The following is a 15,193-nucleotide window of genomic DNA, read 5'->3' on the forward strand; positions in this document are numbered from 1 at the left end:
TTTGTGAAGAAAGTGCAAACATTATTTTCTGACCTGGCATTCCCCTAGAGTAAATTAACATTCTTTGATTCCCTTTAGATATCAGTGGTTTGAAAGCTCAACATTTTTTTTCTCACCTCTTTATTGACGAATTCCATCTTAAAATATTAAAAACAGGAATTTCTGCTCATTAGTTTAGGAAGACTTGCTCTCCCCTCCTCTCTCAATCTACTTTATTCTGTTCACTGAATGGTCTTTCAACTAAAACGTGGTTTGAACAAACTTATGTGAAGAAATAATGAATACCTTTAGCATGATGGCAATATTAGGGTAAGCTGAGGTCCTGCTGAGTTGCTCTTTGAAAACTAAGCAGGAGTTATCATTTATTTATTTGCTGGATTTCTGTGGCACTTTTTCTCCAAAGAGTACAGGGTGTGATGTGGAGAATTTTGCACAGAGGCTGTCGGAGAGTGACAAAAGGAAATTCAAGGAAAATCGCATTCATAGGAAGCGGGAGCATGTAGCAAAAGAAACAGCAAATGGCAAAACCAAATTGTAGGTGGCAGTTGCCCATGTTGAAGAAGGTAGAAGGATCTGGGTTGCCCCAAGGGTGCTGCTGTTAACTTTTTAGAACACAGAGTTATTAGTGCCCCTCTGAACACTACACCTGTCTGTTTGGTACTCACACGAAGACTCATAATCAGAATCATAGACTCATAGGGCAGGGGGGAGCCTTAAAAATCATCTGCCCAATTGTCTTCCTTTACAGTGAGGCAAATCAAGTTCAGAGAGAACAAAGAGATTAGAAACAAAGCCCTGATTGGAATTCAAGTCACTTATCCATTCAACAAATATACATTGATTTCATTGCGCTAAACACTGTTTTGGTGGGGGGGGGTGTGCCTGGGTGGCTCAGTCGGTCAAGTATCTGCCTTCAGCTCCAGTCATGATCCCAGGGGCCTGGGATCAAGTCTCACCTTGGGTTCCTTGCTCAGCAGAGAGTCTGCTTCCCCTTTTCTCTCTCCCTCTACTTCTCCCCCTGCTGATACGCTCTCTATCTCTTTCATATAAATAAATTAAAAAACTTTAAAAAAATAAATTAAAAAAATAAACACTGTTTCAGGCATTGGTGTTACCTTAGTGAGTAACTCAGGCATGGGTCTTGACTACCGCTGTCCTATCCCACACTGCCTTGTTCCGCCTCCAGTTACCTACCAGGGCATCTGATATAAGAACCCTGCCGTAGCCATGGTTTTGCTCCCAAGGTTTCAGTTATCTGCAGTCAACCACCACTTGAAAGCAGATAATCCTCTTCTTGACTTATGGTGGGAAGTTTGGCAGTAGCCTCATGCTTCGTCACTCATCTCACTTCATCTCATCGTGTATCATCTCACAGTACCACAAGAAATAGGGTGAAGACACTACAACTAGTTATGTTTGAGAAGTGATACTCACATTACTTTCATTACAATATATTGTTATAACTGTTCTTTATTACTAGTTATTGTTAATCTCTTATTGTGACTAATTTATAAATTAAACATCATCATAGGTATGTATGTATAGGGAAAACACGTGTATGTCATAGTAGTAGTTTATGTAGGGCTGGGCACTATTCATGGTTTCAGGCATCCACTGGGGATCTTGGAATGTGTCCCCGATAGATAAGGGGGCGAACTATTGTATATCTTACAAAAGAGCTTGTGGCTGACTGAAGACTCAACCCTCTTTGAGAGTAAACCTCAAGTGACTTATATTGAGAGAAGGGAATTATTTTCCAGTATCTGTAAGTGTGTTGACATTCTCTGGACCATTGGTGCTTTTAGGACAGTTCCTTCAGGTCAGCTGGAAAACATTTACTGGATTGAGTCTCATCTGTATATCACTGGAAGGAAAGTTTTCCTTGTCAAGACGAGCAGTCTAATTTTTGTCCTCTAGCAAGATGGGTAAAAGCTTAACCGCTATTTCTCAGCGGAGGGAATGTTTGTCCCTTAAAATTGACTTATCTTTAAAATGCCTCACGTAATAATCTAAGCCCTAATAAGATACTTGAAGTTGAAAGCACCTGGTGGTAGAATCAAATGCGAAAATTCTTCAAAGGAGCATGGTTTAAGAGTTGCTGTAAATCTGTCTTCTCCAAAGTGATATTACAGTCCTTCATTTATCACTGGATATTACTGCAAGAAAACTCTAGGCTTAAAAAAAAAAAGAAGAAGATTGCCCCATTTTAGTTTAAAGGTGGATTTAAGCCCCTCTCCATCCCCCAGTCCCCATGTTGAAAACCTGTTCTTATAAAAGAGGCTTCTGTTGCATCAGAGGTAGAACTGCTGGGTTTGGAAAGGAAGGACCTTTACCCATGCATTTGGGAGTATGCTTTTTTCAGGCTCACTGTGCCCTTTGTCCCCAGGCCAGTCCCCAGATAAATAAACTGTGGCTCTTGCAAGCTGTAGATAAGCCTGGTGATGATCAGAGATAAGACTTTCCTTGGACCAAAAGAAGTTGAGGAGGGGGCAAGGGAGGGATATTTCTGTTTCCAGCCAGCCAGCTTACCAGTGCAAATTCTTGGAGCTTCAGAGCAGGATTCAGGCTCCAGGGACACCTGTTTGTGCCCACAGGGCCAGCTCCATGGTGGCCTTGCCTCTCCCTCCCCCCCAGCCCCCCTCACGGAGCCAGGCAGCTCCTGTATTGGCTGCTTTACCTGCGAGCCTGTATGTGGATCTGTCTTTTCGCGGCCACTGCCTCCAGCACGTACTGTCAAGACAGAGGGAAGCCAAGCGAGGAGTGCAAATGCCCGAGCCCAGAGCGGGAGGTGAGCCGCCTCCCGGAGGAGTTGACTGCGGCTTCCCTTCCTCCTGACACACATGGAGTTTGGTGACGGTGCCCGAAGAACCGCAGACGGATACTTCGCGGCTGGATGTGTGTGAGCTGGCTACTGAAGGCAGCACCCGCCTCACTCGGACCTCCTGCTGGCAGGATGTAAATATACCTGCAGACCGGCCAAACAGGACTGCCTTCCCCCCCAACCCCCTCCTTCCTCCCACCCTCTCCCTCAGCTAACCAGCATGAGAGGAACTGAGAAAGCAACAGCCTGCAAGTGACAGCTCCAGCCGGATTCCGTTTGTCTCTGAGCCGAGGTGGGAAGTTGATTGTGCAGCAGCTTCATTGTGAATTCCTGCCATTGGCATCGCTATGTTTGCCTCTATCTGGTATGCCAAGAAGCTGGGTCGCAGGTTCGTGCACAATGCCAGGAAGGCAAAATCAGAAAAGGTATGGAATGAGCGGGGATGAAGATTACCTTTCCGATTTGCCAACTGCCTGCTCCGGGCTGCTAGTCTGAGGGCAGACGCAGTCTTCATTAGCTTGGGATGAGAACCTGCTTCTCACTGTGAATGTGGTCCATGCCACTCACGGGAGGGCTAACTCTTGGAGCTTTGCTACTTGGGAAGGGAGCAGTGGGGGTTAAGCAGGATCATCTGCTCATCAGAATATTAGGTGAAATCATCAACTGATAGACTGGCTCGGCAGAGACTTAATATTCCTTTAAATGTCATAGCGGGGAAGCAGTGGAGCTGCTGAAATTTTTGCTTCTTCCAGGAGCTCTCTAGTAAACTTGTTGCTATCCTGCGTTATTTTTATTACTATCGTGTTTGGTTCTGAAGGGGGCATTATAAATCCTCGAGCCTTTCTCCAGTACTTGTGTCCTAGTGTGTGTCCTAGGAACACATATTTGGGACTCTCAGTAACACTGACCAGACTCCAGAGGGTGTTGGGATCTTTTCAGATCCACCGAACCATCATTTCAAAAGTGTTTATGATGAGTAAGAATTAATGTTTATCATTGGGGAGCCATGGACATTTAGAGAGTGGCTTTTTATTTCTTTTATTCAGCATGACTAGTTTTTCCTCCTAGAGAACCTCTGTGTAGATTTCCCTCTTTAATTATCTTCCTCTAAGAAAATAAAATGGCCTGTAAGTCTTGAGATGCATTTCAAGCTTTCATCTCTAATTTGTCCCCTGCTTTCAGAGGCACTGACCAAACTGCCACATTTAGGAAATTCTGTGTCCTATTTGATAGGTGTTGGGGAAACTTCCTTGGGAAACAAAATTTTGTGAAACTGAGATTTTTCCAGATTTCTCTGAGGCTCTTTGGTCCAGTCTCCTTCCTGCCTTAAATCTCCTGGTGAGATTGACCCAGAGATGGTTTTTCTGAACTATGGCATAGTCCTTCCTCACTGCTGCAAAGGTTCCTTCCCTTGGACTTGCTATTTGCTCCTTCAGAGTGGAAATATTGGTAACATGAAGAAGAATCTAGGGATAAACCTGAGATATGACTGTTTGTAGTATGAAAAGAGAAAACATTACTGGAGTTCTGACTTTAGGGTTGTAGCTTTTTCAACTGTCTAGATCTGAGGATTGTAGAATGATGACAGTCTTGTTATTTAATGGCCCTTTTGGTGAGGGAAGAGGGCAAGGATGGGGTAGAATTGATCCCTTTCCTATTCTGTATATCCCAGGTGACAAGGTTGCAAGTATAATTGTCATGTACCAGCAGCATATACATTGAGCAGTTGGGTTTGGGGGTTTGGGTTTTTTGTTTTTTTGTTTTTTGGGGTTTTTTTTGCTTCCCAAGTGATTTTTAAGAAAAGAGACTTGTAAGTAGGTCTTTTATTGGAGCAAATGTTTTGAAAAAGTGCCTTCTTCTTATGAAAATTATAGGTTGTATGGATGAGAGGACTGTCAGGACCACAAATGGCTCTGAAAGCCACAGGGAGATAATGCCTTATGCCAAATTAGTATGCAAAGAAAAGTTGAATCTCCCAGTGGCACTTAATACAGGCTTGGACCTAAACGTGGAGAGCAGCAGTCTGAAAATGCTTTGTATAGAACCTAAAAGGATGGCAATCCAACAAAGTAACATGGGCTTCTGCTTCTTGAGAGTGGGGAGAAGCTAGTAAAGGGGCTTAATACCTGCCTCCCTTTCATTTCTGTGGTGACTGATGCTTAGGACAGGTAAGAAGAAACCAAATGTAGAATTAATGGCTTTAAATTATTTATTTCTCTTACTCAGAGAGTGAGGAAATCAACATTGGAGAACTGAAGTTTTGCAGAATTATAAGGACCAAAGGAAAAATATTAGCTCAAATGCCCTTGTGCTAGCCAGGGGAACTAAGAGGAGTTAATTTTGAACACCAGGTGATGATAGCTAATATGAAAATAGCATCCTTTTTTTTTTTTTTACCCCATGGGTTTGTATTCACAGTGTTCCTAGAATAAATTAAAAGGTATGCTGCCTTGAACAATGAAGGCCCTCAGTTAATGCTTGGTAAATGGAAATAGTTTATTTATTCTGTGTACCTAATTTTATTACATGCCTTATTTAAACTATTGTGGATTAATATTTTGTCTAATGAGCTCAGCAATAAAGTTTAACTGGGAAGACAGTTAACAAATGATACTGCAAGCTGAATAAATTTGTGTAAAGTATTACTATAGCATCAGAGATCACATAATTGCAAACATGGAGGGGGATATAAAGTGCTACTGACTGTATGTTGTCATGCTTTATTATAAAATGGAGGAAGATGAATAAAATCAGATGATTATTGAGTTTTATCTAGAGAATGACTGGTATATTTAAATATGAAACAACTAGTACTAGAGTCATAGCATGTTTAGCATTGGGGGGTATAAATCTGTGTCATAGATAGTGAATGTGGTTTCATTTTAGTACCCTCTGTAAATTTTGGCTTTTTTTTTTTTTTTTTCCCATAGGTAGCATAGATTTATTTTCTCCTACTCTAGTAAGACAACCTGAACCCATCATAGCCCATCAGTCCTATTTTAGCATTCAGGTGTGGTCTGGGAAGTGAATTCCTCAAGGCTGGGGTTAATTGAAAAGCTAATTGGGAATGTGCAAGTCTAAATGCCATCCCTAAACATGCAGTATGCCTTATTCATGGTTGCCTGGTCTACTGTTTTACCTCATTCAATGCCAACAGAATTAAATAGCAGCATGGAATGTAATGATAATAACAAGCCCAACAGTAGTATTAAAGATAGCCCTCACCCACGCACATTATACACCAGGTGCTTTTTGCCTGTCATCTTCACAGCAATCCTGTAAGGTAGAGTCCCAGAGAGACAAGTAGCTAGCCCAAGGTCACTAAGTTAGTAGTAAGTGTCCGTGCTGGGATTTGAGCCCAAGTTTACCCAAGCTATTCCAAAAATGACTCCTTGAGTCTACAGCACTCGCCTCCATCCACCTGTCATTCACCTGTCTTGCCTGAATGAGGTCAACCATTCCTTCTTACCTTGTCCCTCTCTTTTGATATAAAAATTCAAAAGTCATGAGGTTTACAGAATCAAAGTTACCGATCCTGTAACTCAGTCCCCTTATTTCTGATAAGACTCTACCTAAGCTATCTTGAATAGACAATCATCTGTCCTTTTATTAAAGACTTTACACTCTTTGTCCTCTTTAGTTCGGTAAGTATAGCAAGCTATCATCCTGGCACCTACGATTCCTTTGAAATAGCTAGTAATTGTCATATCATCATAACCTAAACATTGGCATTTGTACTCATAGCTTATCCTAATGAAACCAAAGATGTCTTTCATCAGAAAGAACCTAAATGCTTGGCAATTGCAGATGCATCTTTTTTTAGAGTGAGTCAAAGATATTAGGTGATTCACATTGTCGTTTTTCCAAAAAGAAAACCAAAAGGTTCTTTGTTATTCTTTCATTAAAAAGACAGTCTGTGCATACCAATAAATTCTTTGAACAAAATTATTTTAAATGTGATAATATGAAATCAAAACGAACTGGCTAGAAAAGAATACCTCTGTTCTAGTAATTATTCTTTTTTTTTTTGACCCCATGGAATTAATTGAGATGTTAGTGTCTTACTTTTATGACTTTTGGTCACATTTTGACTAAAATTGCTTAATTTAGGCCATCTCTAGATTGTATTACTCTAAACGGGCAGCTGAAGAAGCTTTAAGATAAATCGAAATGCAATTTCTGTTGACATAATAATATGCAGAAGTAGAAAACACTTGAAATTGTGAACCTTCACTGCCCCATCAACATTGCTTCTCTCATTTGTTTTTTTCTCATTTTTATATTTAACTATTTTTATTTTAAGTATACACCCTGAAAAGATGCATGATGCATTTGGGAAAGACTGGCCTCAATATCCATCATCTAATAGACACAACTGTGGATGAGCTTAGCAGTGATATATAACCTACAAGTGAAATGACTGAGCCCAAGTATCCTGACATTAGGCCATTTTTACCTTAAAGAATTCCGTAAGAACCATCACACTGGTTCTACTCTCCTTTTCACCTAAACCAAACACATTTCTTCAACATAAACTAAAATGGAAAATAAACAAGTAATGCATTTGCTCACAGTATGGCCAACAAGAGACAATAAATCCTGGGTGACCCTGGCATAACATGAAAAGCATTGGGTTTAAGGTGAGGACCTGGAGGGAGGGATTTAAATCAGTCCTATTCTTGGCTATCCAGCCTAAAGCCAATCATCTGGGCTCTTCTAGGCCTCAGTTTTCTTATTTGTGGAATGGAAGTAACACCTGTGCTTTAGTAGAATGCCAGTGTCCTCAGGATCAACCCAAACCTCTTACCATAGTCTGCAAGGCCAATCATGGTATGGCCTCTGCTTTCCCCTCTGCCACTATACCTTGCCCCTCTTCCAGGACACTCTAATTTCAGGATCCTGAACTACTTTCAAATCCCTGAATGTCCCATGCTTTTTCTAGCTTCCAGGATTTTTCTTTTCCTATTTGGCTGATTTGCAGACCACAAGCTAGCCCTATGCCACACTAACTGCACACCAACTTTAAGTAACATTGCTATCATGAGGAAACCTTCCCTGGCCCCTGCAAGCCCAGGATGGGCCTTCCATTGGCTCCCACAGCTGCCTGTACATTGCTGTAATCGTCTTTCCTTCCCTGTATTCCTCATCAGAATGTGGATTCTCCAAATGAAGGACTATTCCATCTTGTTCCCCTTATTTCAAGGCCTAACAGAATGCCTAGAATATGGCTATTTCTCATAATCTATTTCATTGACTCTAGGTTGTCCTCAGTTGCAATATGCTCCATTATTTCATGTATTATTAGGGGGAAAAAAAGATTTTCAATGGAACTTTACCACATCATCAGTTGCAAGATGCATCTTGATTTCAGAGATATTCAAATATAAAAAGAAAAGTTTATTTTTAGAATCAATGAAGTATGGCATAGCTGAAAGAATGAATAATGAATGGGTTTATTTTGAGGATAAATGAGTTAATATAGATAAAGTGTTTAAGGTTACACTTGCTATCAAATCACTTTTATGTCTTTGCAAATCATAACAGTACTTGGCGTAGGGAAATTTAATAGATAATCCTAAAATATATCACACATCTTATTCTGTGCTGATGAGACTCAACTGGCATTATTTGTCCCATTCTGGATTTAGGAAGGTAAATGAAGAAAGGGAAAATGGAAATGAAGGTTATGGAAGAAATACATGAAAAGTAATCAAGCTGGGACCGTTTAGATTGCAGAAGAGAAAGCTTAGAGAGCCTCCTGGCTTCTAACTACATGTTTATATGTCTAAACAACAAGGAGAGTTAACTTACACTGAATTTTTTCGGTGAGCTGAGAATGGTGCTAATATGAAGATCTAGTGAGATAGTTACCATTATTATGTTTTTCGAGCAAAAACACATCACCAGGTAGCTGGGATTAGACACCATGTCTGACTCTAGACCTCAAGCTCTAAACCAGTAACTGTGCTCTGTATGTATGTGTGTGTGCGCGCGTGTGTGTGTGCATACAGTACATATAAAGTACTGTACATTATACAATACATGGTGTACATTGTACTGTATATATGGCATATGTTTACAGTGAGCTAGATATCAAGTTTATTTTTCCCTGTAAAAGATCAATATTAACACAAATTTAAGGCAAATTCAAAAATTTAGCTTAAGCTTAAGAAGCAACATCTTGATGTTGAAGACTCTCCAATCCTTAGTGAATGATAGCATCTTCCTACTTCTATTTTTGCCTCATGGCAGATTGAAGAGTAGCCTGACCCAGAGAGAGATGGACAGATTGTCCTCTCAGGTCCTTTTCTTAGAGCCTTCTGAGTCTTTGAGAGCTCATCGGTCGTGAGCAGCAGCATGACTCAGCGCCCGTGTCTGCTGGCTGTGGTGACAGAGAGGACAGGTGTTTGTCCACACTGAATACAGCCCTGCAGTTCTCCCTCGTCACCTGGCAGGTGAATCAAGCAACACAATGGACAGCAGCACCTGTTCGGAAGTCCCAGCTGTGCTACCCAGCCTGGAAGAACCCAAAGTGTAGCTGTTAGCAGGACAGGGAGGGAGACAGAGGGGAAGGACAGGATAAGAGATATGCCAAAATGAAGGAGGGGGAGGTGGGCCAGAGAGGAAGATAGCAGGTCACACAACCGCTGTAAAATTGCTATTAATAATGATAATGCCTTGCACAATGACATGGACTTTACATGTATCATCTCATTTAATCCTCACTACAACCTTCTATGGTAGTCTTATTTCAGCTCCCATCTCCCATGGAGAAACTGAGGTATGTAAGTGTTGCAGAATTTGTCCACAAGCATAAATCGTGAAACCGGCATTCAGGGCCAGAGCTAGCTGAATCCAGAGCCTATATCACCCTAACTATCCATGTGCTCTTTAAACTTTTCTTGGGTTAGGTGTATGTAAGTGTTGCAGAATTTGTCCACAATCATAAATCGTGAAACCGGCATTCAGGGCCAGAGCTAGCTGAATCCAGAGCCTATATCACCCTAACTATCCATGTGCTCTTTAAACTTTTCTTGGGTTAGGTGAGCCACTGGTGAGAAGGAACAGACCAACACAGCAGCCATCTTCTCATCTACCCAAGCCTCATCTCTGTTGAATAACTATGTGGCTCAAAATAAGACTGGATTTTTCACAGGAATCAGATATCCAGATAGTTTAATTTCAGTGCAGTTTATAGAACTTAAGTTGCAAGATGCCTTTTTTTTTTTTTTTTGTCTTGTTTTGTTTTGGATCCTTTAAAATGTTATTCCTCAATCTGGTATCATTCAATGGTATTACATCGAATGGTGAAAATGGAAGGGGAGACTAGTTCAACCATGATGATTCATGTAGAGATAAAATTGGTAATCGGATAAAAAACAAATCTTATTTACATATGTACTATGTTTTGGGGGTTAATAGAGAAACCATCTTGTTTTAAATAATGCTTTGTAGTATTCACTAATTCCATCTGAGGTAGTCTTGTTTCTCCAAATAAATTATTAAGTTGTTAATTAAATTATTAAACCATTGTAGACTCTGTCCCATTCTACCAGGGCACCTAGCACATCGTAGACCCTGATAAATCCTGGCTGAAAGATTGAATTGAATCGAGGACTCTGAGCTGTATGGGGATAAAGAGTGGATTAGGAGTCAATAGGCCTGTGTGTCATCTACTCTGTCCCAGGCAACTGTCCTTCGCTGGCTGAGTCTCTCAATCTCTCTGGGTTCTTCATCTGCAGTCAGATTCCTTTCAATTTTAACATTCTGTGCTTCTAATTATGATTTGCTGTAAGTCTGCTGAGTCCTCCAAGGAGAGGATTTGGTCTTATTTGTCTTTGTGCTTCTGGCACCTAGAACAATGCCTAGCATGAAGAAAACTTAAGAAAATATATGTCAAATGAATATACAAAACAGATCTGGAAAGTCTTTAAGTATCAGTAAGAAGAATATAGTGGAAAATCTACCTGGTTTCAAAGTGGGAGCAAGATAAGAGACACTTCTTTATTGCCTTTTTTCTTTTTTTTAAGAAAATGGGAATATGACACATTGGATAGCTCTGGGGTAGGAGGCTCTGGTTCTTTTTCCTTCCCACTCTCCATGCCACTAACACTGAAGTGAAGCAAACAGTAACCAGCAGAATACCAGAGTTCTTTTGAACTACCAACAATGATATGTCAAACTGTAAAATTTTCCAGCTGCTTTTTCCTATCTGCTAGAAGATTGTAGGCTTATATTTGAGTGTGATATGTTTGTTTCTTATACCTTCTCAATCTGAAAAGTCCGGTTATATAGAGAATTCCCCACCCCATTTGCTATGGACTGCATGGTGTCTCCCACCCCAGATTCATACATTGAAGCCCGAGCCCCCAAAGTGATTATATTTTGAAATGTGGAGGTAAGGATTTGGGGAGATAATTAAGATTAAATGAGATGCCAGTAGGGAGGTCCTGATCTGATAGGATTGGTGGACTTGTAAGAAGAGAATGATTTCTCTTTTCCTCTCTCTCTAGGTCTCTTTCTCTCTTTCTTTCTCTGTCTCCTCCCCTCTTACTCTGTCTTCCTTTCTACCCCTCATTTCTTCCCTTTCACACCTACTTGTTATTCTAGGCCACTCTGATTTACAAACAGAAACGATTTGCTTTCTATACCATCCACTCCCCCGTTCCTCACTGACTCTGAGAGAAAGTTTGTACTACGAGGGGGGCATCCAATTTTTCACCATCCTTTACACCAAAGCATGATAAACACGTCTGAGGCAGAAGTCAGTGACGTTGGTGTTCACTTTCATAGCGGTATCAAACTATGATACTACTTAACATGAGAAATTTTGGTGACTCCCTAGCACAGGAAGAGTGGAAACTAATGTGCTGAGCATAAGGAAAAATTATGTTGGATGTGGGGGACTTGGAAGGGGGTTGCTGTTTGAGAAGGTATAAGAGAATAAGAAAAATACTTCTCTTTCTTTTTCTCTGAACACCATTCTGGCCTAGGACTTATATTCTTGTCATTGTTTCTTAAGTTCCTTGGATAATTCCTTTGTCACCTTTACTGACCTCTTTTCTTTATACATTTTGTGAATGCTCTTGTTGACACACCCAAGAACAATAGTATGACAGTGGAAAATAACAGCTTTGAGTTCAAATTTGACTCAACACCTTTACAGGTTGGGTGACCTTAAGCAAATAACTCCATCTCTTTAATTACTAATATTCTTACATATTTAAAAAAGTGGTAGCCATCCTTGCCTGGGTTTTTGATTCAATTAAAAACTACATTTAGGGTCAGCTGGGTGGCTCAGTGGCTTAAGTCTCGCCTTTGGCTCAGGTCTTGATCTCAGAGTCCTGGGATCCAGTCCCGCATCAGGCTTTCTGCTCAGTGGGGAGCCTGTTTCCCTCGCTTTGCCTGTCTCTCGCCTACTTGTGATCTCTCTCTCTGTCAAACAAATACATACATAAATACATAAAATCTAAAAAAAAAAAAAAAACTAATGTAAAGCACCTGGTCTGTTGTAAAACACTTAATATTTCCTTCCTTCCTCTCTCTTTCCCTCTCTCATTTCCTTCGGTCCATTCATTTTCATCCTCTACATCGTTCCGGAAGGGATGCAAAGCAGCTTTTGATAACTTTTTCATTAGTGACACCTCTTACTCTACTACTCCCTTGGGCTTCAGAACAGACTTGCCTTCCCATCCTAGTTTTATAGAGTGAGGAGATGTATAATTATGTCCCTGCCGCTGGTTAGAGGAGAAAAATTACTGAGGAGAACATCTTACGTGAAAATTATCAGTACACTGACTATGGGGGACTTCTTGGTTTTGACTTCCTTTTTAATAAATAAGTCCTAGGCCATTTTTATAAAATATCCACCCCCCCCCAAACCTGCTCTGTCTCCCACCTTCCCCATGCCTCTCCTGGCTCAACACACACCATGCAATTTTCGAGAGAGTGATTCTGTGTGTTTGATGACTGTCACTCAAAGCACATTACTTCCTTTTTTTTTTTAAGACTTTTATTTATTTATTCAACAGAGATCACAAGTAGGCAGAGAGGCAGGCAGAGAGAGAGAAGAGGAAGCAGCTCCCCGCTGAGCAGAGAGCCCAATGCAGGGCTGGATCCCAGGACCCTGGGATCATGACCTGAGCCGGAGGCAGAGGCTTAACCCACTGAGCCACCCAGGCGCCCCAAGGCACATTACTTCTTATTTGAAGTGAAGTGCTGTGTGCTGAATGACTCAAGATGCTCATCTCCCAGCTGGTGAATGCATCACATCACCTTTGTAGCTTTATTTCAGGTCTTGGAAAAAAGGGAGAGGGCAAGCTCCATATATTGAATTAATGAACATTTTTTGCGAGTCATTACTATGACCAGTCACTATTCTAAGGTTTAACGTGTCCTACCTCAGCTAAGGCTCACAATAATCCTATGTGCTAAGTACTGTTCTATCCTCATTTTTATAGAGGAGGCACAGAAAAGTCAATTCATGTGCCCAGAGATGCACAATTAGCATTAGTTTTAGAGGAAGGATTTGAGCCCATGCCACCTAGATCCGAACCCACATTCTTAACTACAGGGCTGCGTTATTGCCCGTGTCTTCCAAGTGAGCAAACTGAGCCCCCAGGAAATGTGAGATTGGGAAGTTTCTTGCCCAGTGTGGGTGACAGCCAAGCTTTTGGGATTTGAACTCCGATCTTCCAAATACCAGGTCATCCCTTCTTTTGGCCAGGGCGTTACTGTTCCACCCACCATTGAGACGGATGGCCCCACATCTATTTCCTATGATCTCTCAAGGAACTTTAAGCACTACCCTTTTAGTCGGAAATAAACAGCAGCTGGTAGATTCCATCCGTTTCACCAAAAGTATTATCGGTTTGTATTCCTGTTATTAGATGGTGGTATTAATAACGTATGATGATATTTTCAGTAAATAATCGTTCCGAATTCACTGTGACTTCTGAGCCCTGGTTCCATTAAAAAAAAAAAAAAAAAAAGTTATCCAACAGGATGGCATTTGGAAAACAATTCCACACCAGTGGTTGCATTAATTGCTACTTTGAGTGTTCCTGCTGTGAAATGAATGGAGCCACTTTGGATCTATTTCTTAGAAATAACTATCTTTATTACCTCTGCTCTAGGATGCACAGTTTTGAGATTTTTGGAGGCAAATATCTTCACTAATCTGTTTCTATTTTCCGTTTTCATTCCGTAAGTAATCCTTTTCATTGTTATCACCATTTTTAATGTTTTCAGATTGAATTTATGGAGGGCATGGGATTGTTATAGGACGTTTTTGCCTCTTGCTCTCTCAGCATATAACATTCAGTTAACTCCCCAAGTGTAACATTTTGAATATCATGTTTAATTCAAATATGATCCATTATTTTATTAAAGTTTTTCTCCCCTTGCAGAGCTCTAGAATTTGCAAAAGCTTTATGGAAATGGCTTATGCGATACACAAATAAGAATTTCTTTTAGTATTAGTCATTTCTCCAGTATTTTAAGAAAAACTGGAGGAAATGTAATATCACAAAATGGTGCTTATTTGCAGTTATGAACTCTACTATGCCTTTTCGAAAACAAATTTAAATACATTTCCAATTAATTTATGCTTTCATCTCCTCGTTTCTTATAATTCACCTGTGTAGTTGTCCTGACAGATTCAAAAACATATTTTTTCCAACGTTTCCAGGTTGACCCCCAGCTGGCCATAGGAAGATAAAATGCTAGAAAATAAATGAGTTCACTGTGGCCTCTTAAGTCGATTAAGAATTTAACAAATACTTATTTGCCCTTTGTATGGAACAAGGACTTATTTACACAGTATTGCTACCTCTACTACTGTGTGGGGATTTATAAAGGATAGAGAATGATCAAGCCTCAGTCCCAATGTTGAGGAAATTCAGGAATAGATTAGGGAGAAAAGAACATACACAATTAAAGCAAACTCTTAGATGTGCTTTCCAGTATAAATAACTTTTGTTTCTGTTGCCTTGCCAGACCCTCTGCTTTTTCGCTGAATCTTATCATTCTAGAGCTGTGGGATCATGCCTGATTGCAAACCACCTGGCTTACCTCTCATACTCAAAGCCCCACTCTCCAAGTTTAGAATAAAACACACCTGGTCTGACTATGCTCTTAGGTAGCACACGTGGATAGGCATAGTGTTCTTGGAAAGTAAAAAGAATGCCTTAAATTAAAGTAGGCTTTCTTATTTTTAATACTTCTCTTAAGATATATCAAGACAAAAGAGTGGGGGATTTCAGAACACTATTTCTGAATCCAGTGTTCCTGGGTTCAAATCCCAGCACCACTTCTAACTAACTGTGGGACTTTGAGCAAATTACTGAAACTTTCTGGGCGCTTCAGTTTCCT

General features: G+C 40.5%; 1 protein-coding gene across 7 annotated transcripts in view; it reads left to right on the plus strand.

Moving 5' to 3' along the window:
- DLG2 (discs large MAGUK scaffold protein 2) overlaps nucleotides 1-15,193 on the plus strand; it is a 2,075,147-nt gene that overhangs the window by 1,183,006 nt on the left and 876,948 nt on the right. The window contains exon 1 of one of the 7 annotated variants that reach the window (XM_032356661.1): nucleotides 2,710-3,246. The exons of the other annotated variants lie outside the window; for them this stretch is intronic. Coding sequence (XP_032212552.1) covers nucleotides 3,169-3,246 — 78 coding nt within the window. The 5' untranslated portion in view covers nucleotides 2,710-3,168. Of the gene's footprint in view, nucleotides 1-2,709; nucleotides 3,247-15,193 lie in introns of those variants that run through there. 7 annotated transcript variants of the gene reach the window in all.

The sequence above is a fragment of the Mustela erminea genome, chromosome 9, assembly GCF_009829155.1.
Source record: "Mustela erminea isolate mMusErm1 chromosome 9, mMusErm1.Pri, whole genome shotgun sequence".
NCBI lineage: Eukaryota > Metazoa > Chordata > Mammalia > Carnivora > Mustelidae > Mustela > Mustela erminea.